The sequence below is a fragment of the Podarcis melisellensis genome (genome assembly GCF_964234715.1).
Source record: "Podarcis melisellensis genome assembly, chromosome: Z".
Lineage (NCBI taxonomy): Eukaryota > Metazoa > Chordata > Lepidosauria > Squamata > Lacertidae > Podarcis > Podarcis melisellensis.
Window position 1 is genome coordinate 14,717,224 of NC_138547.1, and position 24,349 is coordinate 14,741,572.

The following is a 24,349-nucleotide window of genomic DNA, read 5'->3' on the forward strand; positions in this document are numbered from 1 at the left end:
TCTCCTGTGCTTTCATTTCCATGATGTCAATTTCCAGCATGTTCTCCCCAAATCTTTCCATCCAGTTGCAGACAACATTGTTGTAAAGATGCTGTCAGAGCGTTTGAACAGGCTGGACTGCCACATCCGAGGCTGGGTGCTCCATGGATTCCCTCGGGATGAGGACCAGGCAAAGCTGATGCAGCGTGCAAATATTAATCCAAACAGGTAACCAAGAAACTTTTCTTCAGGGACCTTCTGTGTGTGAGTAACTCAGAGGCAGAGCAGTGATCTTTCCTTCACAGCCTGCCCTGAGGCAGTGGTGGGTATTTGTGCTCCCATAAGAACATAAGAAGAGTCTGCTGGTTCAGGCCAGTGACCCATCTAGTCCACCATCCTGTTTCTTACAGTGGCCAACCAGATGCCTGTAGGGAACCTGTAAGCAGGACCTGAGCACACATGCAACCTGTCCTGTGGTTTCCAGCAGCTGGTATTCAGAGACATAATGCCTCTGACAGTGGAGGCAGAGCGTAGCCATCATTAGCCGTCTCCTCCATGGTCCAATCCTCTTCTAAATACACCTAGGTTGTTGACCATCACTACTTCTTGTCCTGAATCTTCCCTTCTGCCCTGCCCCCAAATATCTATGTGAATACCCTCTGTTATCCCCACACTTCTTCCCTGCCCATGACAACCCTCCATAAGCCATGGCCCTCCACAGGCCACGCTCCTCCCCAGCATTGCTCTGTCTCTGAACTGTGACCATGGCTCTCGCTTACCTGTGTGGAGAATGGAGATGTGGGGTGGTGCTGGTGGGGTGGAAACCTCTGGATTCTGATTGGCTGGAATGTCAACCATGCTACAGGATGTATGAGCGGCAACTGTTGATCTGTCTGCTTTCACCTGTGGCCCCACCAGCCACTGGCATGTGGCCCCTGGGAGCTTGCCCATGAAGGAATGTAGACTGAAAAAGGCACCCAGGCCATTCTCCAAGCTGTCATTCGTGTATAGACCTGTGAAGCCTCAGGAGAATAAGCCTTGCATGTGCAGAAATGGGACATTTAGACCCTTGAATTACAGCAGTCTGGATGTGCCTCTAGCTGTAGGGGGCACCTTTTGCCACAGGTAGGGATTATTGATGTGAATGCAGTGGTGTAATGCTGTGGGGTCAGTGGGGGCAGGGATTTCAAAGGCCTGTTACTATTTCCAGAGCATGATCCCTGCCTCTAGCATCCTAGAACCACCCCATTAACCACTGTAAGCTCCAAAACTAATCATTTAAGAGTACTGAAAATACAAAGTGCTTAAGTTTCCAGAGAATGGAGTGCAAGTTCTGTTACATAGACTAGAACTTCAAGGGAAACAGATCTTAAGCCACTCTGGAAGAAAATAAGCTGAGCACACCAAATCATTTGGCTATGTACGTTCGCAGAAAATAGCAGATCTGGCTGAAAAGCAGCACATGGAAACCTGCATTTGTTGTTGCAATGCATCTGCAATTATTGTTGTGCAGTTATAAGATTATTGCATCATCTCAGAAGGTTGTATAATCTTAGAAAGGGGTGTGGCTACGACTCCCACAAAAGGTCCCTGCACTTCTGAATTTGCCACTACACTCCTGCATGAGTGTGGAAACTCCTAACTGAGTATGATGGGAGGGGTGTATGTGTTTTATTAGGGGACGGACAAACTGATTTGATTCTGAGACTGATGCCTTCCACATACACACGCAAAGCTGTTGACAAGCACTGGGTGAGAGAGAAACAATCGGTGGAAGCACAGCTAGCGGCCTGGTGGAAGCTGGGCTGTAAATCAGTTTCTTCTGGCACAGGTTATAAAACACACTGTCTGCAATGGAGTGTGATTTCAGCGGGGGAGGGGCTGCGGGAAACCCAGATAGAATTAGTGCTTGGAAATCAATCTGGGAATGGAAGTGGAAAGGTATAAATCACAGCCTGAACCAATTGCATCTCCCCTTCTGCCTCCTCATTTTTAGGTGGGCTCAGGTTGATGAAATTAGATTAAAATAAATTTACATATATATCAAGTTTTATTATTAAAACCCCGTCACATCAGTAAGCAAAGTTATTGGCGGAAAGGTCCGTTACTCTGTGCTGGGAACTCCGAGTAGACCTCTCTGGTTGATCAAAAGGCAGAATTATTGTCGGGACATAAACTTGTGAGTCTGTTTCTTAGAAGTAATAAATGGTTTAGTGTTCAACTACGATGTTTTATCTGACTTCCATCTCATAAACCTGGTGCAAATAATACTGAATTATATACCTTTGAGCAGTATCAGTCTCTTGGCTCTCCCGTCTTATGGAAGAGTAGAGGAAAGAAACTCAGTAATTGATGGCAGGGAAGAATGAAAAATCAAGTTATTTGAGAGGGTGGGGAGGAACACCCCCACCTCCCAAACTACAAGGAGCAAATTGGACTATAAAGTTCCTTAATATGTAATAATAAAAAAGAGAGATCTCTTGCAACCTCAGGAACAGCACCCAGAGATCTGCCCTTAAAGCAAAGAAGGAAATAATGTATTTCACACTGCCAACAGAGAAGGTATTAAATTTTGTTTAAATCAGCGTAGGCCCCCAAAGCAAGATGAACAGCGGCAGGCTCACAAAGGACATGCAGGCAACCCACATTTTGCACGGGGGTTACATTCCAGGTCATCGTGCACCTCGGTGGATCATGCATAAGCCCTCCCTTGCCCCCGTTATGCCCTGTTATGCCCCTGTCACATCCTCCTTCTGGTCCGAAAACAGCTCGCGCATATGTTGTCACCCGTTTTTGAACATGCACAAAACAGGAGTACTGTACTGTTTGGCTGTACTGACAGACAATCAGGGAAGTACCGGTACTTCTTCACACAGCAATGTAATTTTTAAATTATGGAATTCACTGCAATACCTGGTGATGGCCACCTGCCCCAAGGGCTTATAACAACGATTATATAGACACCTAGAGGATCAGTCTATCAAGCATAATAACAAAACGGAGCATCCCTACAAGGAAGTACTATTCCACTGAATGGGATTGGAGGAGGAATATGATTCAGTTTGCATTTAAAGGCGGTCTTACCAAATTCTCACTTCCCAAAATGAAACTTGAACCAATACAGAGCTATCCTTCAGGATTCACACTTCTCAAAATTTCGAAAGTTCAGTACTCTGGCCAGGTAATGTGTGCAGCTGCAGACTTACTTCTGGAAGTGTGACCTGGTTTTTGGAAGTATGTCTGCAGCTGGAGCTGGCTTCAGTGGACGCTTCGAAGTGGCAGTGGAGACCTTGGTCTAGTTGCTGTGATGGTGGCAGAGAGCCAGGAGAGGGAAGGTGCTGGGTGGCTGGGTGGGAGGTGGTGGCATCCGTTTGAGGCAGTCTGAGCCACATTCGTAGGTAGGGGGTGATGGCGACAGGGCATGCCACGTGGCACACGCATTGTCAGGATGAGGCGCACATCGTTGGAAGGAGGCCTCGTCCATCCCCTCAACATTGAGGGGGCTTCGTCCCCTGCTACAAATATTGAGGGGGCCGATGGCACCTATGCTCGGATAGGAGATGAGCTTGGCTCATATAGAAAAACAGCACTGCCAATAATAAGCATCAGAGGGGCCAGTGGAGAATGGCAGTGCAGCCAGTGAGGGACCCTTCCAAGCTCTTGGGGGCACTTAGCAAGTGCCCAAATGGGCTGGCAAAAGACTCCAGGCCCAATTCCAATAAAATGTAATTTGTCTATACTTCTCTCTTAATATTTCACAGATTGAGCCAATATTAAAAGGCTCTGGTGGGTCTCTCTAATTGGATCACTCCCCTAACCCCCAGCATTTCTGCTTTGTTGGTAATATGTTCCACTTTCCCAAAACCAGATATAGGATGAGTGTTTTAAATTTTAAGAACAAATTTTAAGTGGTGAGGGAAGAGTGGGAATTTGGATGATTCTCCCTGCATTTTTTCTTTTGGTCATTATTTAGGCCTTCATCTTCCAGCATCTGATTTTCAGGTTGGATTAGGGATAATAAACAGCCTATTAATGGAGGCCTGAACTAGGAGATGGGTTTGAACCAGCAGCAAAATTCAATGGTTGAGAGAGGTTAATAACTCTATTACTACCAGCTCTATTCTTTAGCCGTTTGAAGAGCTAGGTATTAGCCCTATCTTACTCCTCTATTAATTGAGCTAATAGAACCCCGGTGACCTTCACATGGTGCCATTATCCGTGAGTTTGCCAGACGTGGGCAGGAATACTTATAGCTGAATATGTATTCTGCGGAGGCTCCCGTTTCAGTTGGAAGAAAGATTTTGGTTAAAGATCACCTAACTTCAAATCTTCTGTTCTTTCCTCCTCTTAACATTTACCTGCTGCTTTCCGTGGCCAATCGAAATAATAAAAAAAAAGTGGAGAGATGAAGGTACGTGACTTAATTAAGATCCCAACAAGTTAATGAGGGAAGTTTTTGGAGTCCAGAGTCAAAAGTGCTCGTGTGTATGTGAAAGAGAAAGAGAGAGAGAGATATTATTTTTGATGGCTGGATTAATCAACACTTGAATAAATTTAAAACACTGGGCTCTTATCCCATGCTGTACGCTTGCTTTGCAAAATGGCACCACACAAAGATCAATGAAGAAAAGAAGATGAGAAATCATTAATTTTATAATTTACTGAGTTTGTAACCTGACCTTCCTCCTCAAGGATTGTAGGGCAGTTAATAGAGATACCATTTTTAAAGATGAAAATGAAATAAATTATAAAACAGATTTAAACATTCTAAAAACAGTTGCAGTCAAATGCATCTAAAAGCAGTTAGAGTTTTTTAAAAAAACATTGTAAAAGCAATTTCAGTTAAAAACATTCTTCCATCCTATGACCTCATGGTTTCCAGGGTCAGTATTCTTCAGCCACTCAATCCCTAGCTAAATAGGAATGTTTTCACATTCTTCCTGAAAAGTTACTAATAATGGACACATGCACACCTCATTAGGGAAGGCATTCCACAATTTTCCATTATTATTATTATTATTATTATTATTATTATTATTATTATTATTATTCTATTATCCTGCCTTTCTCTCCAGATGGGATTCAAGGCTGCATCCAATATTTAAAAAAACAACCTTATAAAACACAAAGTAATAAAAAGAAACTACCGTAGTTAATAACAATAGTTAAAATACATGCAAATATATTTAGAGCCAGCTATTCACTTTGCCCCGACAGCAGCCCAGTGATCAGCATCACCTGCACCTTAGTTTCCAAAGGCTGGTCTCAACAGGTAGGTCTTTGCCTGCCAGCAAAGGAAAGCAAAGAGGCAGCCAGTCTGACTGACCTCTTTTGGGAGAGAATCCCACAATATGAGAATAGCCACAGAAAGGGCTCCCTCTCTTGTTTACTACTGAAAAAGAAAGAAACGAAACAAGAAGAAATTTTTCCTGATTGTAATTTTTACCAATATCAAAGAAATCTCTCCATTTTACAGTTTTTTTTTTATTTAAGAAAGAGAGGATGTGGGTCTTCATACCCACAAAGGGTTGTTACGTGGCATTTGGGCATGGTGTCGACTCCTCAGCTTGCCAGCTCGTTCTAGCCCCCATCCAAGCTCCCAGGTGCAGACTCCAAAAAATGACCTTGATCAAAGCATTTGAGGTTCTATCTACCTGGATCACTCTTATCTCTAGAGTGGTTTATAATAGTCAGACCATCTGTCTGACTGTCATCAACCACCACATAATTATCTTCTGTCGGCAGAGAGCTAACAGACAGTCATCTGCCATTCCTTCTCCCCAGAAGTCAAAAGATGCCCAGTTTTTCAAACTCTCAGGGGAAATGGTGGTTTTCTTGGGGGCGGGAGGGCACAGTGGATCAAATCATCTCCCCAGATCTTCTGCTGGTCTTGCTGGAGTGACAGTGGGGGACTAGACGCTCTCCAAAACTGGCTGCCAGGATTATTCTCAGTTGTGGGATCTTTTTGTTCATCTTGCCTGAGAGCTGATGTTTTCTGCCCACCAAGTCAGTGGCAGCATAGGGAGGTTCTGGCAGGAGGTAGAAGAGTCCTCTCCTTGCTCCAACAGGTGTTCCTGCTGCCACTGCTACAGTAATCATCAAGCAAGCCCAGGACAATTCAGTGACTGGGATGTGGACCCCGTGGTTGTCTTGCAATTTACAACTCTGTTTTCATCTTCAGCGATAATGTGAAAGGCTAAGATCCAAAGGACTATTTGTAGTGTTCCTCCTGGACAGGCACTGAGTGTTTATGGGGAGGGCAGGGGGCTTCCCATTACAGCCCCTTGAGCCCCAAGAAAGCTGCTTCTGAAGGTCAGAGCATTATCCAATATTGCGGTTCAGAAAAGGACAACAAAAATGATCGAGAGGATCAAGTGACCCCCTGTGAAAGTTGCAGTGTTTAGGAGTTTTTAGTTTAGATAAAACGTAAGAAGCGACACAATAGAATTTTATAACCAGCATGGCCTGGAGAAAGTAGGTGGATAACAGTTTTTCTTTCCCTCTTAACACTAGAACTTGTGGATATCCAGGGAAGTTGAATGTTCAGGGCAGAAAAAAGGAGGGACTTATTCATGCAGTGCAAACTGTGGAACTCCCTCCTGCAGGAGGCAGTGATGGTCAACAACCTAGATCGCTTTAAAATAGGATTAGACAAGTTCATGGAAGAGGAAGAGGAGGAGGAGAGGAGGGCTATCAAGGGCTATTAGCCATGATGGCTCGGCTCTGCTGCTGCAGTTTGAGGCAGCATTGCTTCTGAGTATCTGTTGTTGGAATCCACAGGAGGGGAGAGTGCTCTTGTGCTCCAATCCTGCTTGTGGGTTTCCCACAGGCATCTGGTTGGCTGCTGTGAGAACAGGATGCTAAACTAGAAGGACCAATGACCTGATCTAGCAGTCTCTTCTTATGTCCTCTGGGCTGCCAGCCAAAATGATCAGCCAGATTGGGTGGTGAGGGTCAGCTGCCCATTGAGGCAGAGGCCTAATGCCCCACTTGTACAACACTTGTACCGGCCTTGCAGGATGTGGAAATTGAAACCTGGAAAGCGTTGGAAATTGGGTAAAGAAATATTAAATATATTATTCCATGGCACCTTAGATTGAGAGAAACAATATAATGTGATAATAATTTCATATTTTAAATTAACAGCATCCTTTGGGGGTTTAAGATTCAGACTGGGAAGATCAGGGTCTTTTTTGCACGTCGTAGGACAGAGGCACATTGTAAATGAGAGAGGAAAAAGAAATATATGAGAGGGAAATGAAGCTGTCCTGTTATTTCTAAGCTGTTGACATTTGACTATTTATTTCCACTGTTTGTGCTTGTGCTGGAGGGCGGGGAGGGGAACTGATGAATATTATTATTCTGAGTAAATGTGGAAAGGTCGTTCTTGCTTCTTGAAGGGTTAAAACTTAGTTTAAGGAAGTCTGTTACTAGGTTTGCTATCTGCCTTTTGAGAGCTGTGGGGCAATTAACTTTTGAAGCAGCTACCTCAAAAATGTAAATTACCTTTGAACCTGGCCAGCTCCCAGGAACTTTGGGAATAAAAGCAGAAAGCCAGATAATGTTGGCTAAGTGGGAACCTTAACTCGGGGAAGTTCTTTTAGAACAGATGGGACTTTGCCTGGATAAGGCAGCTACTCGAGTTGTGAACTGGGAATGCTTTCTCTGGCTGTATGCAAGTGTTGTAAAATTAGGAACATAGGAAGCTGTCTTACGCAGAGTTAGGCCCTTGCGCTGTCAAACTCAATACACTTGCTGACAGCAGGTCAGTTGGGGATTGAAGCTGAGACCTTCTGCATTCAGAACATGTGCTATATCTTTGAGTCTTTAATCTTTAATCTGAAAATAAAATAAGACTTCAGTTCTCATGATTCTGAATAGGAGATGCTGAGGAGTGAACCTGGGAGCTTCTGCCTCCATGGCTGTTCCCTGTATGCTTCAAAGTTTGCAGACTAGCCTTTTTCAAAGAGACAGCGCTGTTACTATCCACAAATTGCACCATAATACATAATCAGCAGTAGGGCGGGCTCTTAACATTGGGTAGGAAGAAGGAGGTGAGCTGTCCCCCCCCGCCCACACACACAAAGACTGCCAAATGCTATTCCTTCTAGGTAGTCAGATAGCCGTTAATTAATAAAACTGTCAGATTAATTGTCCCGGTCTGGACATCCTTATCCATTCTGTAATTCTACCTTGCCAGCATCACTCCCTGCCCCCCCACTACTCTTTGCCCTATAGCTTCCAGCTCAATTAACTTAATGCTATGCAAATGAAAGGCTCTCCTCATCATTAGCTTCTAGCCTGTGAATGTTAATAGTATAATTGGGTCTTCAGCAAGGTAATTAGACACGATTTCTTCCATTAGTCTTACAAGGCCTAATTATTGTTGATAGGAGAGAGGGGACCAAGTCCCACAGCTGCCAGCAAAGCGGGGGCATCTGGGTTAAAGCAAATATAGACAAAACATTGACAAGGTAAAACAACCGTTGAGATCTATAGTGGGGGTCAGATAGAGGGAGGAGGGGGGAGAGCGAGACACTGTGCCACAAGCAATATAGTCATCACAGATGTTGCAAGAGCAATAGGACTTGGATACAGGGATCTCTGAAATCCCTAAGAATGAGCCAGGAAAGAGCAGCGTTTTACCCACACGTTCTCTCCCTCTCTCCCACTTCTCTCCCCTGCCCATGGGGCTGCCACCTCTGTTCACTTCCAACCCCACTTAGCTTCCAAGCTTTTTTCCACTCCCTTCCTCCACCCCTTCCCAACCCCTCCTCCCTTTACACTTCCCCTACTCCCTCACAATTTGTCCCAACCCCTTTCAAAAGGTGGGGGAGGCACTTCAGAAAGTTTAATGGGGGGACAGTTAAAAGAGGGGTTTGCCAAGCCTCTCTCTGAATCTTCTTCATTCTTTGGTTAAACAGCTTGCTTGGACCACCTGCCACCCATGCTGTTTCCTCACCTGCCTGCCTATTGTTCATGGCTATGCAAACCACATAATTACAACAGCCTTATACTTTTATGTATATAGGAAGATACACACACACACTACAGTACACACACGCCACCACCAACATTATTTTGCAGTCCAGCTCCAGCAGTGGAGGCTTGCACACTGGAGTGTGGGGGGGGCACTGCCCCACTAACCTCAGTCTGCTGGACCCCACTTGCTTGCCTTCTTACAACCAGCCCAGGGGGTGGCACTGCCCAGCAGCTTCCTCCTTCTCCTTAGTCTCAGTGTTGCCCCTTGGAGGACATAGCAAAGAGGAGGAGGGGTGACCAACTACCAGAACCCAACTTTTATATTCCAGTTACAAGGCTATAATAATAATAGTTGGGCTGTAGCCAACCATTTAGCTGGGGCTGATGAGAGTTCTAGTCCAAAACATCCGGAGGGCTCCATGTTGATGCATTAACATCTGTACCAGAAGCAGAAAAATCATAAGATAAGAAGAGCCCTTCTGGATCAGACCAATAGGCTGTCAAACAGTATCCTATTCTCACAGTGTCCAACCAGACGCCTGTGGGAAACCCTCAAGCAGCACCTGAGCAGAAGAACTTTTTCCCCTCCTGGAGTTTTGGGTAGCTGGTTCTCAGAAGCATTCCTCCCTCCAGCTGTGGAGGCAGAGCACAGTAGCCATCAATAACCTTATCCTCCAAGAAAATCAATTCCAGGCTTGGCTCTCGCTGTATCACATTGTGTTTATGCAACCAGAGCGCCTCACAGCCACCATCTCTGGCTGAGAAATATTCCTTGTCTATGAACAAATTCTCCTGTAAGGGGTTCTGAAGCTGACTCGTATAAAGGGAGAGAAATGCCACATCAAGCTGAGGTTTGATGGAGCAAGAATTATGTTTTTTAATTCAGAGTTGTGTACAGAGTGCTCATAAAACCTTGATCATGATGGAGGGTTCAATAAACATTGGGGAGCCATAAATATTTCTCTGGGAAATGGCTTTGTGAAACATTTAGTTGTTGAGTAATAAGCAGATCAGAGGAAATCAGATGAGTGGGAGTCTCAGGGTACTAATCTTGATGGGTTATATATATGTTGCTGTAGTGATAGGAGGATTGAGAAAAAGGTTGTTTGTTTTTTAATATATATACAACCAAGGCAATGAGTTGCAGAGCTTTTTCCTAATGCAGCTGTACTGCCTGTGTTTGGACCCATCAAAATGGAGGGATGTTAGCTTCAGATAACTTTTGCTCTTGATTTTTGATCTAGGCAGTTCAATGACCCATGAAAATTAAAATCTGACCAGACTTGAATTAGGCATTGTTAATGATGTTTTGCAAAATAAAGGCTGCAAACACGCTTTACACTTAAAGCACCCCCTACTTCTGGGAACTGTAGTTTGCTAAGAGTGTTGGGAATTGTAGCTCCATGGGAGGTAAACTACACTTCCTGGGATTCTTGAGTAGAGAGGGTGTACCTTAAATGTATGGTGTATCTCCACTGAGGGCCTTTTTATCTTGAGATGTAATTAGTCATGTACAATGATGAGCGTGAATTGGCCATCGTGCATATGTACATAGCGATGTAAGGAGACAGCATCTACCATCCTATCTTGACTTTGCACCAACCAGTGCTGTTTTTGTTCTGCTGCACTTTAGCCTCCACTTTAACTGATATTATTTGTCCCCAATACATGCTGTGGTTGTAACTTAATGAGTTACATAATGAACTTCCATGTATTTCAATGGAAAGGAAACGTCAAAAACAATACAGTAAGCAGCATGATTGTCTACCTATCATCTGCAGACTAAAAACAAATAGCCAATACCACTCATACTCACTTGCCTGATTTCTGTTCCTGACCTTGTATGAATGTGCAAATTGTAGGAATTTTCACTCCCATTTCTGTTTCTGATGCAATTCTCAGACATTCCTCCCCCAGCACTGTATTAAAGGCTTCTGGGCATGCAGTCTTGGTGGGGGGTAGAGAGGGGCTGAAATATTCTTGGCATAAGGAACCTCAGGCCTGGGAACTAAATACAGCCCTCTAGGAGTCCCTGCAACACTCCCCAGGCCACACAGCATGTGAGCAATGCCTCTCACTTTCCTGGATGAAAGATGAAGAAGGAGAATCTTGGATGTTTTCATGCTTGGAATGTAAGGTAAAGGTAAAAAGTTAAAATTCACATGAATTGCTCTACTCACTTTTACCCACCACTGGCACATAACCTGCGAAAGGTCCCCCACAACAGAACGCAGCCCTAGGACTGAAAGAAGTTCCTCACTCCCATTCTAAGGCTCCTATCCCTATGAGGGCTGATGATGATGACCCAGATCCCTGCCCAAATTGGGATGCAGATCTGCCCCACCCCCAAGTGCTGACCCAGCAAACAGGTTTCAGTCTTCACTCAGCCATATAAAGATTGCAAGACACGTTCCTGGCACCAAAAAAGCTTCTTCTTGGACAGTTTTTCTGGCTTTCTTCCCCAAACCAAGGACAGTTGGCAAACTCCAAGTTCCATCAAAGCCTCCTAGCTTCACATCTTGTACTGCACTAGAGTCTGCACCAGGATGACGAGCCTCTTTTTCTCCTGAGTGTCCAAGCCTGCACGATACACAAGCAACTGTTACTAGAAGTGCAACCCTTTGGCACTAGAGGAGCGTCCTGAAAGATGGCGATGAAAAGACAAAAAGGTTCAGAAATGAGACATATTGGATGTGTTTGGGTGGAAATAACACTCCTCACAGTCCATCCTCGGCAAGCAGCCAGTGAGGTTGACTGTGTGGGAGGGTCCGGTGAGAGACAGCGGCTAGAGAGATGCAATATAACAGATGCTGCCAAACCAGAACAGTAAAGTAGGCTAATGGACCAGTGGGAAAATCAGTATTTTCTCCCCCTCTTGCTCTCTCCTTCTCCTTCTCCTTCTCTCTTCCACCATAAGCACTTCTTCACACAACTAAATGACAAAATTTGCACCTGCAAGAGGTGTGATGGCCACCAATTTAGGCGGCTTCAAAAGGGGCTCAGACAAATTCACTATCAGTGGCTGCTAGCTACAGTGAGAGCCAGTGTGGTTCAGTGGTTAGAGCATTGGGCTAGAACCTGGGAGACCAGTGTTCAAATCCCCAGCTCAACATACAAGGTGCACAAGGTGATCTTGGGCCAGTTACAGTCTCTTAGGCTAATCTCACAGGGTTGTTTTGAGGGAAAAAAGGAGGGGAAGAACTGTGTACTCCACCTTGAGTTCCTTGGGGGAAAGGTGGGATATCAATGTTAATTACACACCCCATTTTCATTGTGTTTCTTTTGCATTTAAATGAATAGGGTGAGATAAAGTAATAGCAGTGAAGTTTACACAATTAATTGCGTAAATTATGTAATCTCACCAGAGCAGACAGACAGTTGATGTGGCTTTCTGCATCAGAATGGAAACAGGGCTGCAGGTGACAAATACAAGGAAGAATAGAAACCAATGCTTTCTTACACCCCTCGATACCATCCAGTGGAAAACCCAGTGGGTACCATCTCCTGCACACACACACATCCACGAAAGTGAATGAGACCTGTTCAGGAGCACTGCAATTCTTTTGAAAGAAGCCCCTGGTCATTTCAGTGATGTTCGTTCCAGCCGTCTGGTGGTGCCCCCTGATAATTCTGTAAATTATTTAAGTGCCATTTGGATTTTCTGACTTGGTCGCCAAAATGCCTTGCTTCCTCCCCATCTTGATTGTGTCTTGGGAACCATGAAGCTGAGAGCAGAGAAATGCAGCTAGCTTGAATCAAAGGAGCTGGAAGTTTGACCTTTCAAGATGAAAAATTCATCTCAAAAGGGGGGGGGGGATAAACCTCTAGTAACCTCTTGGAGGGTCTCTTGATAATGCCCCTGTTCAATGGGCAAAGAGAGACAACTTGGTCCAGTTTTGTCATTTGAATGCCGAATGAGCTCATTTGAAAACACAGCCATTCAGAAATGTTTGAGCTGTTACATGCCATACATGTAAAGTACATTTAAAAGCACACTACTGCTCCCAAGGAATCCTGGGAACTGTAGTTTACCCCACACATAGAGCTACAGTTCCCAGTACTCTTAACAGACTACAGATCCCAGGATTCTTTGGAGGAAGTCACATGCTGCAGATGCTTGGTATGTCCACAGTCCAGAAGGAAATGGAAATATTACAAGCAAATAGGAGATATTTTATATGAAAGGTCTTTGAAGAACTACAGAGATAATACATGTGCATGGTTTTCAGCATTTGCAGAGAGTTTTGAGTATTTACGAAGAGTGCAATCTCTCTAGAATAGTGTCTTATTTATTTATTTGTTCTCTTGCAATGTTATATATCTTTTTTTTGGCTCTCCTTGGATAAATGCACACATGCACGCACGCTTGCAGCTGTTTAAATTGCCGCTGTCAGGGGCTCTCACATGCTCTCAGTTATGTCATCACAAAGTCGAATCCAATTGATAGCAGGAAGCTTAAACTGATGTCCAGTGACATATTCATGCCACATGTTAGGTTGCATCCTGCACCCTGATGGGATGGGATGGTTCATTTGATATACAAAGAGGGGTGGGAGTAGGGATATGTATTTTATTTTACTTAATGAAATGTATATACCACTTGATTGTAAAAAAACCCAAACCTGGGTAGACTTGTCTAAACATAAATGTTTTTAGCAGGTGCTAAAAAAGGTACAGCAGAGACACAATAGGCAGGAGTTCCAAAGTGTAGGCTCTGTCACACTAAAATATTGATTTCTTACAAATGTGGAATGGGGGGAGATGCCCAGGAATGATCATGTCAGCCTCCTGTTTCATTGTGCTGTTCTATATTGCACTGTTCCAAAGGGAGACTAAGATTGTCAGCAGTCAGGACATTTGGGTTAGGGTATTGTTTAGCTGGTTTCGATTTTGTTATTATTGCCCCAGTTGTCTAAATTGTTTTAAATTGTTTTTAACTGTTTCTATCTTGTATGTTTTTAAATTATTATTTTTTGTGGGATGTGCATGGGAAGAGAGGAGCTGGGGAGAGCATCTTCTCCGTCCCAGTCACTGTGGTTCAGGGTAGGGGGAGGTATAATATGGGGCGGGGGTTTGAGCGGGCAGGGTAAGGGACACACAGCACAGGCAGCCAGTGACTTTGCCATGTTCTACCCCCTCCTCCATTCTGGGGAATTGGGTTTATCTTATCAGCCAGCACTTGGCTCTGTGGCTGCTGTTGTTGAATGCCAGGTGGGCTTGGAGTAAGACCTCCCTCATCCATGATCTGATTGTGGATGAGGAGGCCAATCTGTTCTGCATCACTGAGGCCTGGGTGGGTGAGCAGGGTGGAGCCAGCTGTGCCCACCACCTGGCACTCAGTACAGCAGCAGAGCAGATTTGAAGGGTGGGAAGGGGGACTTGCTGATTCCATCTCTCTTTCCAGGATCTCTGTCCAGTTAGAGGGAACTAGAGTGTATGTTCCTGGTATTGGGAAACATGGACAGATTAGGGATTCTGCTGCTTTACCACCTGCCTTGCTGCTCAGCTGTCTCCCTGTCTGAGCTGACAGAGCTGGTCTCAGAGGTGGTGTTGAGGCCTCCCAGACTGTTGGTTCTGGGTGATTGTCAACATCCATACTGAGGTGACTGGCTCTAGGGTGCCTCAGGACTTCATGTCTGCCAAGATAAGCATGGGACTATCCCAACATGTCAGTGCCCAACACTGTGGCAGGCCACACTCTGGACCTTGTTTTCTCAGCTTGTCATGGTCAGATCACTTCCTGTTGACATTTAGGCTTTCAGCACCTTTCCCTCTCTGCAGAAGGGATGGCCCGTCCTTGGAGGCTGATGGATCCAATGGATTTCCAGATCGCTTTGGGAGATTTTCTGGCTGATATGACTGACACTCCTGTCAAAGCCCTGGCTGGAACATCTGAATGGATCATCCAAATGGATCAGACTGTTGACACAATCACCCCTAACCTCCCTCTCCCACCTTGTGGAGCCTGCTTGGCTCTCTGGTATCCTCCAGAGCTTAGGGTGAGGAAACATTCGAGATGGCTCGAATGCGAATGGAGGAAAGATCTTATCAAATGCAAGTGAACACTGGTGAGGGCTCATCATCGAGCCTACCTAGTGGCAATGAAGGGTAAAAGAGGCATACTTTGCTGCCTCCATTGCATCCTCAATATGTCATCTGGTGGCCCAGCTTCCCCCTATCTGAACAGGAGTAGCCTAACTAGTGTTGCCTATGCTCTGGTAACTTACAGGTCTGACTGCAGTGGTTGATTAGTTTCCATCCCCAATTCAAAGTGCTGGTTTTGACCTATAAAGCCTTAAATGGTCAGGACCACAAGAACCACCTCTCCCCACATGAACCAACTTGGGCCCTGTGTTCATCATCTGAAGCCCTTCTTGGTGTGCTTCCTCCAAGAGAAATCCAGAGAGTGGCAACACGAGAACGGGCCTTTTCTGCAGCGGTTTCCCATTTGTGGATTGCTCTCCCCAGGGAGAATCAGATAGAGCCTTCATAATATATCTTTAGGTGTCAGGTGCAAACATTCCTTTTCAACCAGGCCTTTGGCTGACTAACATCCTATACCCCTTTGTACAGGGGCAAAGACTATATCAAGAGTGTGCCATGCCTGATGTGCTGAACCATTTGAGAGAGACCCCTGGTTGTCATGGAGGGCATGAAGTCCCGAGCTTACCCAATGGTAGCATCCACGTGGATTTTGAAGTCACCCGGGACTATCATCCTGGGGCCCTCCAACAATACCCTAGAGGCCACTTTGGCCAGGGATTCTCAGGGATGCTTCTGGGCAATAGGATGGTCAGTAAACCAGCAGCATCCCCAATCTCTCTCTATGGCTTGGCTTCCAAGTGCAGATCCTCCAACCCTGTCCCAAGATCAAGAGGCTTTCTGGTCAAGGGGGTAGTGCTTTGATGGACAATAGCACACCTCCCTCCAAGTCCCCCCCCCCAATTCTAGCCTAGCCTAGTGCTGTACTGAGTACCCAGGTGGACACAGCTGCATAAAGCAAGACAACCCAGCTCACTTATCTAAGTCACACTAATGCAGACTAAATCAGCCTGTTCATCCATGATCAAGTTATGGATGAGCATGGTCTTATTATGGATTGATCTGGCATTTAGCAACAGCAGCACCAAACCAGATTGCTCAGTGAATATGCTAACAGTACCTTCTAGAGGAGTGAGAAGGCTAGAACAAGGAGCAGAGACTAAACATCTAGGTCTGCATCCCAGATGGAAATCAGACCCTCCAACTGTGCCTCCCCCCCACTGAAATTGGAGTATCACTAAATAGCACGTCAGGTGGTACTTTCCAGTGTTATCAAAAGAAGGACTCTTTGCACAACCAATTGCCCCTGCCCCCAGAGAAATTCCTACCCCACAGAAATATCAGGTAGTTTTTGCTTTAAATTCAAACCAGCAGGCATTGCAGCCAGCTCTGTTAGAGGAGAGCAAAATCCAGAAGTTATAGAAGAAATGCATAGGTTTCTTCCAAGAGCATAAACTCCTGATGCATCTCGTCATTGCCTCTCAGGAGAGCAGTACTAAAATTCCACTCATCATTTTATCATTCAGCTCAAATCTTCTTGGCTGTTTTTCACACCACAACATTTTGTGTGAAAAGCGACATTCTTTTCATTCTCGTTAAGAATTCGTTTTCTCTTAAGCTTCTAGGGGCTGTGGCTGGTCAGCTTGAGCCAAGATGGCAGACTCGTTTTGCCAAGTGCCCTGTCAGTACAAAGAGGGGCGAGTGAGAAACATGCCTCCTAAACCAGCCAATACTGTATAGCAATTCCTTTGCCAGTCCACTGCATGTCCACTTTGCAGAGCTATTAGCTCAAGCATTGGCCCAAGACATCAGACATGAAAAGATAAGAAGGGCCTGCTGGATCAGGCCACCTACTCCAGTAGCTTGTTCTCATAGCAGCCAAGCAGGACCAGAGGCAGTGTATAGTTAGAATGAGCAGTAGCCATCAATAGCCTTACCCTCTTCCTAGTCTCAGTCTTAAACCCCTAAAGAATGCTGTTAATTTAAAATATGAAATGATTATCACATTGTATTGTTTCTCCCAATCCAAGATGCCAGGGGATAATCTATTTAATATTTATTTACCTAATTTCCAACGCTTTCCAGGTTTCAAGGCCGGTACAAGTGTTGTACAAGTGGGGCATTAGGCCTCTGCCTCAATGGGCAGCTAGTTCTCACCACCCAATCTGGCTGGTCATTTTGGCCAGGAGCCCAAAGAACCTAAGAAGAGACTGGACTAGTGGACCATCTAGTCCAGTATCCTGTTCTCACAGTGGCGAACCAAATACCTGTGGGAAACCCACAAGCAGGATTCAGGCACAAGAACAGTCTCCCCTTCTGTTGTTTGCAACAACAGGTATTCAGAAGAAATGCTGCCCCCAACTGCAGTGGCAGAGCACAGCCATTGTGACTAATAGCCCCTGATAGCCCTCTCCTCCTCCATGTATTTGGCTAATCCTCTTTCAAACCCATCTAAGTTGGTGGCCATCAGTGTAAGCCACAGAAGGCTGTGCTTTCTGGAGTGATTTGAATCCCCAGTTTTTCATACCTTTCCCTGTGCCCCTCACCACCCAATCTCTGTTTTTTTGTTGTTTTTTTTTAAAAAAAAAAAGGGTGGAGGAAATGGGAGCATTTGGCAAACACAGTAATAAATTTGGAGAGAGAGCCTTGCAAACAAGCATCTAGAAAAGGCCACAACGGAAAAGATGGCTGTGTGTGTACGCCACACTTTTTTAATCACGTAATTGCTGAGTGACATTCAATTCGGTGGCCTTAAGTTTCTCTCTCTCCCCCCCCCCCAAGCATCGGGCACCCGCTCCTCTCTACCTGGTTCACCCCCACATCCTCCACTTTGGCCTTTGAAGCGGGGGAGTGCCTTAACTACACCGAAATTTGGCCGGGCTTCTGCATCTTACAGTAGAGACACGCATGCAAACAATTGAAGTCTTTGAGAACAATGAAATATGCATGGCTATCTGTGACAGCCCTATAAAGCAGAGCAATTAGCCGCGTAATCCGAGAGAGCTGAGGCGGGTGGGCGGCCCGCGGTTCCCTATTAGTTAAATGCTTTTTGTATTTGCGCTTCCCATCAAATCAACTAACACTTCCTTTAATTGGTTCATGAATTATACAGCTCCTCCTGCATTATAATTTAATCACCAGTAAACATTCCTGGGGCCCCACTGTAAAATGGATCGCACTCATTAATTCGTTAATTTCAGCAGATGGAAGGGGAGAGCGCCGGATGTACGGTGTGGCAAAATACCGACCGCCTCCGGCAATGGAAGAAGGGGGGGCCGTTTAGGGTCTTTTTCCCCTTTTTTTTTAAAGGGCTGTCAGAAACTCAATCTGTGAGCTGTCAGCAGCCTGGACCCTTTCTCCCCCTGGCACCACTCCCCATTTTGCTTCTGCCATCCCTCCCTTCTTCACCCCACCCACTGGCTGGAAGTGACTGACGGATTCATACGGAGCCTTGTCAACCCGTCTTTAAACATCAAGCCGGCGGGTAAACCGAACCCAATGTAAATTATTTCTTGTCTTAACGGGCGCCCGTCTCCCCCCCCCCCGTTTCTCTGTCCCCATGAATATTTCATGGTGGGCAGCATAAATATTAATTCTAATAGCTCTGCACGGTGGTTATTATTTCTGTCTTATGACAAATATTCATAAAATATTCAGCACCCTTTTTTGGAACACTTACACACTTGATTGTGAAATTTCCTTTTCTCTGGCTTCCTGGGGACGCGCTGAACATATTGGGGTTCTCTTGATGGACTGCTTTCCTCCCCACTCTTTCCCTCCCTCCTGCCTCTTAATTAATACTATGAAATATAAATATTTAATCCGATTTATTTTGCGTTTTCCCCAGAAGCGAACCCTATTAGGCTGGAGAGGTTCTGTTTGACAGTATTTAAATGGGGGAAATTTATTCCCTATTAGGAAATTGGTTACTCTTGACACGTGTGTAAAGTGACACATCATCGGCTCTTTTCCTCCCCCCCCCCTTCTCCCTCTTTTGCATTTGCAATATGTTTCCTTTTCTTCTTCAAAAAATTAAGACTATTCAAGGGCATAGATCTTTCCCCTGGAAAAGTTTCTGCCACTATCGTTTGGCCAAAGGGATTAACTTTGCTTTGTGGACACAGACAGTGTTAAAACCCGCTATTTCTTTATACTAATACTTGGCAATTTAAATAGCATTTTTCGGGTATTTAAAGCAGGGAGGGGGGGCGTTGCTATCTGAATGCTGCTGAATTACAACTCACATCAGCTCTCACTAAGCATGGCTGATGGCCCAGGAAAGTGATGGGCCAAAGCAGAGGCTTACCAAGGCCAGTGGATAAGGTTGTGGCCGAGATGACACCTGAACCTGGGACTTCTCAGCTTGCATTTCAGCTGTGCCAATTATCATCTTATTTTGATGTTAATGTAGAAAATTGGCACAGGTGATGTAGCCAAAACAAACATCTGCGTTCTGATGCTGTTCGGTTGTCTTGACCTGCTTTTCCCTCACCTTATGGCTGTAGCAATGAGAGGTTGTCTACTGGCCCTTGTGTGATGTCATCATATTTGTCCTTGACCAAACTTAAGCACTCAGGCCTCTTCAGACAGCATGGTAGGCTTGGAAGGCGTCTGTTGGGGCTGCCGACCGAGAGCCAGGCAGGTAGGGAAGCAAGCAAGCCAGCTGACAATTCAGTAGCAGCCCCAAGTGCAGGGTAGAAAGTCTGCTGGGCAGCCCAAGGGGAACATAAGAAGCTGCCATAGTGAGCCAGAGTTTTGGTCCTTGTATCTCAGTGCTGTCTACACTTACTGGAAGCAGCTCTCCAGGGCTTTAGGCAAGGAGTCTCCCAGCTCTACCTGGAGATATTGAGATGAGGTACATCCCTTCCCTGTATGTGTTCAGAATCATTTGCAGCATCACAAAAGTTCTTTCCCGGCATTGTACGGGATCCTGATTATGCCTGTGGCTCCAACAGCAAAAGGCTCTGTCTTCTCTGCTCCCTTCCAAGCCACAGAAGCTCCCTCCTTGCCGAGACGAGCTGCGATTAAGCTCACAATTAGGGGAAATGGGGCCAGCTCAGTTGTCCACCGAAGGAGCTCCCTGCTGCTGCCATCTTTATTCCTGATCTGTGAAGTGCCATTGGAGCAAACTCTGGGGGGAATCTGACAATGATGGAATAACAAACGAGAGGGAGGAGGAGGCAGAGAATAAAAATGAGAGAGGTTGTGTGTGTGTGTGTGTGTGTGTGTGTGTGTGTGTTTGCATGAAGAGATGTGATGTCATTTCAGGAGCAGTTGCTGATACCACCAGTTCCTAGCCTCTTTCTTTTTTTAAAAGTGGGGCATTATGAGCAATTTCTCTAAAGAAACTTTATGGACATCTTGAAAAGCCTTTAAAATGTTTGCATTGCCTGTGCTTCCCCCTCCCCCAGTATGCTTATATAACACCCCCTCAGTGGATGATGGGTTGTATTCAGTGCTTTATGCAGAGCAGACTTATCAAATTAGTGGGTATGGTTAACTTAGATCTGGTAATTTCAGTGGGTTTGCTCATTGGCTACAACCAGATATTCCTGATTCCTAGCAGATTTGGTGACCGGAACGGGGTGGGGAGGAGGATTAGACTGGACATGTTTGCCCTGAAGCTGATTGATTCCCCTATATAATATTATCAGAACAAAGTTGTATATGTTCAGGATTTGGTAAGATGAGAGAGAGACTTCTCCTGCATGAAGGCCATGTCAGTTTTTTCGCTTTGAAGTACAAAAAGCTGTGAATCAGTTGGGCAGACTGTGATGTCCTGAATAGGCTCTTTCCCCCTTCTTCAGTTTGCCAGTCATCAGACTCAGCAAAGAGGAGAGCCTTGTAAAACTCTAAACTGTAGTTTGGCTGTAACCACAGTTACCAAGTTCCCATTGAGAACTGTGGTTAGTTTAAAAGCTGAAGCAGATTCTCCTTGCATTTTTGTATACATCACTTGGCTAGAGAGGACTGCATTGCAAAATTTGGAGAAGTGTGAATTTTGAAGGAGGGCTGTGTTACAGTTTATGTATTGTATCACAAAGTGTGGATTTAAACGTGAACTGCATCAGATCCTTCCTTCCTAATTAGAAGCAGAAGGGGCAAGGCAGAGCAGGAAGTGTGACTGTGGGAACCTCTTAAGCTATTCACTCTGCAGTGTCACCGTAGATCAAGGGGGAGGGAGCCCTTGGCCCTCCAGATATTCCTGAACTGTTGTCATCATCCCAGGCCATACTGGCTAAGGCTGATGGGAATTGTAGTCTAGCAACATCTGGAACACCAAAGATTCCCTGCACCGGCCCTAGATGACAGCCTTACACGGCTAAGAAGGAAGACTGGATTTCACTGCCTCTTTCCTCCCTGTGGATATACAGTATATTGTTCTGGGGCCATGGCAAGGCAGGCCTGGAACATTTGGTAACTGAATAGTTAACAGCAGTAATCTCTCTCTCTCAGGTTTGGGCACAGCTGGGGGAAGTTGTGGCATTATCAGTTATGCTCCCATTTTAAGCAAGGATCAGCCAGTGCCCCCCACGCCCCCACCCCCCGCCGAGTGCAGAGCATGCAGAATGGAAAGCAGGCAGCTGGTCCCTGCTTACCAAGGGGAAGATGTATAGGCTATTTTAGCAAATTGAGAACAAGATGAATGGCCTTCTATTTTTGAAAGTTGCTGTCTCACAACAAAAGCAGAAGTTTAAAAGTAGCTTTTAACCAGAGGAGGCTGGTCCATTAGGGCATATAGGGGCACTGCCCCACCAACCACAGCCTACCTGTGCCCCTTTACCCCACCTGTCTGCTTTTCCTCTTTAGGGGTTGGCTCTGCCAGCTAGTTTCTTCCTCCATAGTTTCAGTGCTGCCCTTGTAGAACTCATCAGGGAGGAGGATGGGGACAGGACTAGAATGAGCTGGCCCCACCTCTGATTGCTTCCAGCCTCACCTGTCATTGGCTCTGTCTCTGTCTACTGGCAGGGTCACTGCCTTCTGCCCTACAAGGCCCAATGGGCAACAACCACCACTAAAAACATGAGAAGAGCCTTGCTGGATGAGGCCAATAGCCCATCTAGTCCAACATCCTGTTCTCCCAGGACCCAAGCATAACAGCTCTCTCCCCTCCTAGTATTCAGAAGCATTATTGCCTCCAACTGGAGGCAGTTTAGCCAGGATGACTCGTAGCCATTATCTTCCTCCATGAATTTGTCCAATCCTCTTCTAAAGCCATCCAAGTTGGTGGCCGTCACCAACTCACTTCCTGTTGAAGTGAGTTCCATAGTTTAGCACCCAGGAGTCCCAACTTGTGCCCACAAGAATGTTCCCGTTCCATCTGGTCCACATCCAACAGATTTCCATTGTCCACCCCAGGGCCCAAATCAACATTCAGCAGCCCAGTCTGATTGCATCCACTCCTGATATCTATGCAGATACCTGCTCTGCACATGTAGAAAGAACCCTATACATTTTTGGGAGGGAGGGCATTGATAGGGCACTTATGAACCATGCCCGCTGGGGCTGGTTCAAAAATTTTAAACAGTAAAAATACTAATGTACGGTAATCTATAAAAGCTAAAACAATTGGGGAAGGGCTGTAGTTCAATGGCAGAGCAAAACTTAGTTGGATACAACTCTTTGTAATTAATTATGTTTTAGCAGACAGTGGAAGTAATAATGTAGGTTTAGTGGAAGCTGAACCCTAGCAGAATGGGAACAGTGCTGATTGTGAAGAACAGAGGACTGGATGGAAATTGCTGCCTGCTTACATCCGTATGCCCTGCCCCTGCTGCAAGCACCTGCTGCTCTTCCTAATGGTGGGGCTGGAGCTGTCCTCTGTTCTCCAGCTCCAAATCTTCTGCTCAGGAAACCAAACTGATTATCCCTGGAGACCAATAAATAGGATGGGCTATGCAGTTCTGGCAGCATGGAAAGATGCCTTGTAAAATCCTCTTCAGAATGTGGTTGTTTGTTTGTTTGTTTATTAAATTTGTATACTTCCCTTCATCCAAAGATCACAGGGTAGTTCACAACAAAAAAACAAAACAAAATGAAAACCCAAAACATATAATAAAACGAAAACAAAAGTGAACAAACCAATATCCCCTCACATTTGAATGGCCTTCTTCTTCAACTGCTGAGTGATGCCAGGATATAGTAGGGCAGGCTTCCTCAACCTCGGCCCTCCAGATATTTTTGGCCTACAACTCCCATGATCCCTAGCTAGCAGGAACAATGGTCAAGGATGATGGGAATTGTAATCTCAACACATCTGGAGGGCCGAGGTTGAGGAAGCCTGTAGTAGAGGCTTGACGATGGCTTGTCCCTTGCTTGTCCCATTGACTCTCCAGATGTTAATAGACTACAGAGCCCATGATCCCAGGCCATTGGCCATGCTTCCTGGGGCTGATGGAAGCTGTTGTTCAGCAAAACCCAGAAGGCCAAACGTTCCCCCATGGCTGATTTAGGCAATGAACACGTCTGAGTCAGGAATTACCCACCTGACTCCCTACAACATCCCCCCCTCCTTCCCTCTGCTTGTCTTTATTGCTGACACCAGACTGAATAATAAGACACGCTTTCTCCACACACAAAATGTGTATTTTCGACAAGGCTCTTCCACTGTTCATCTTCCTGGCAGCTTCTTACGAGGGGTGGGTCTTTGGCTTTTCCTTCTCAGTTTCCTGCTACATTTCTCTTTTTCTCAACTTAGTGACTATGAGTAGCGACAAGGCTCCTTGATATGGCAGGTTATAATCCTTTCCTTCTTTTTTTGTTTTGTTTTGTTTATTTTGGAAAATAATAGGGGGAGCCGTATCAATTATCAGGACTGTATAAGCAGACATTGTTGCCCCCCCCCGCGTGCGCCTTTCCCTGCCTTCTGCTAGAATATTCATCTCAATACACTTTATCACTAGTTACCCGTTGTGACAATCACAATTCTAGACGGTTGTTGGGCAACAGAAACAAAGCAGAAACAAAATGTTTGGAGTGTAAAGGATAAAAGACTGTTGAAAACTGTTATATTCTCCTCCTGTCTTTGGAATCATTGAGATCTTCTGCTTTTTTTATTTTTAATGCTGGGCTGAGGTGTGTGTGTTTTTTTTTTGTGTGTTTTTTTTAACTCAATGCAAGTGGAAGTCATTATCTGTAAACATTTGAAGAGCCAGCGAGATGATTTTCATAACTTTAAGTTCTACAAAGGAGCCAAATAATCTTGCTACGTGCATGCCACGGTGATAGAAACCTCTGGCTTTCATCTGATCTGATTCTCCCCAGTAAGGATAAAATGTTCCCTTTGGTGAATGTCTAAAGCTTACACTAACCGGTCTGAGAGGCACGTGCATGCCCCCCCCCAAAT

At 45.3% G+C, this 24,349-nt stretch overlaps 1 protein-coding gene across 4 annotated transcripts in view; it reads left to right on the top strand.

Annotated features, from left to right (window-relative positions):
- AK8 (adenylate kinase 8) overlaps positions 1-24,349 on the top strand; it is a 95,300-nt gene that overhangs the window by 67,490 nt on the left and 3,461 nt on the right. For all 4 annotated transcript variants that reach the window (XM_081897182.1, XM_081897183.1, XM_081897184.1 and 1 more), the window contains one exon: positions 66-207. In XM_081897182.1, the coding sequence (XP_081753308.1) occupies positions 66-207 (142 nt within the window). The remainder of the gene's footprint in view (positions 1-65; positions 208-24,349) is intronic.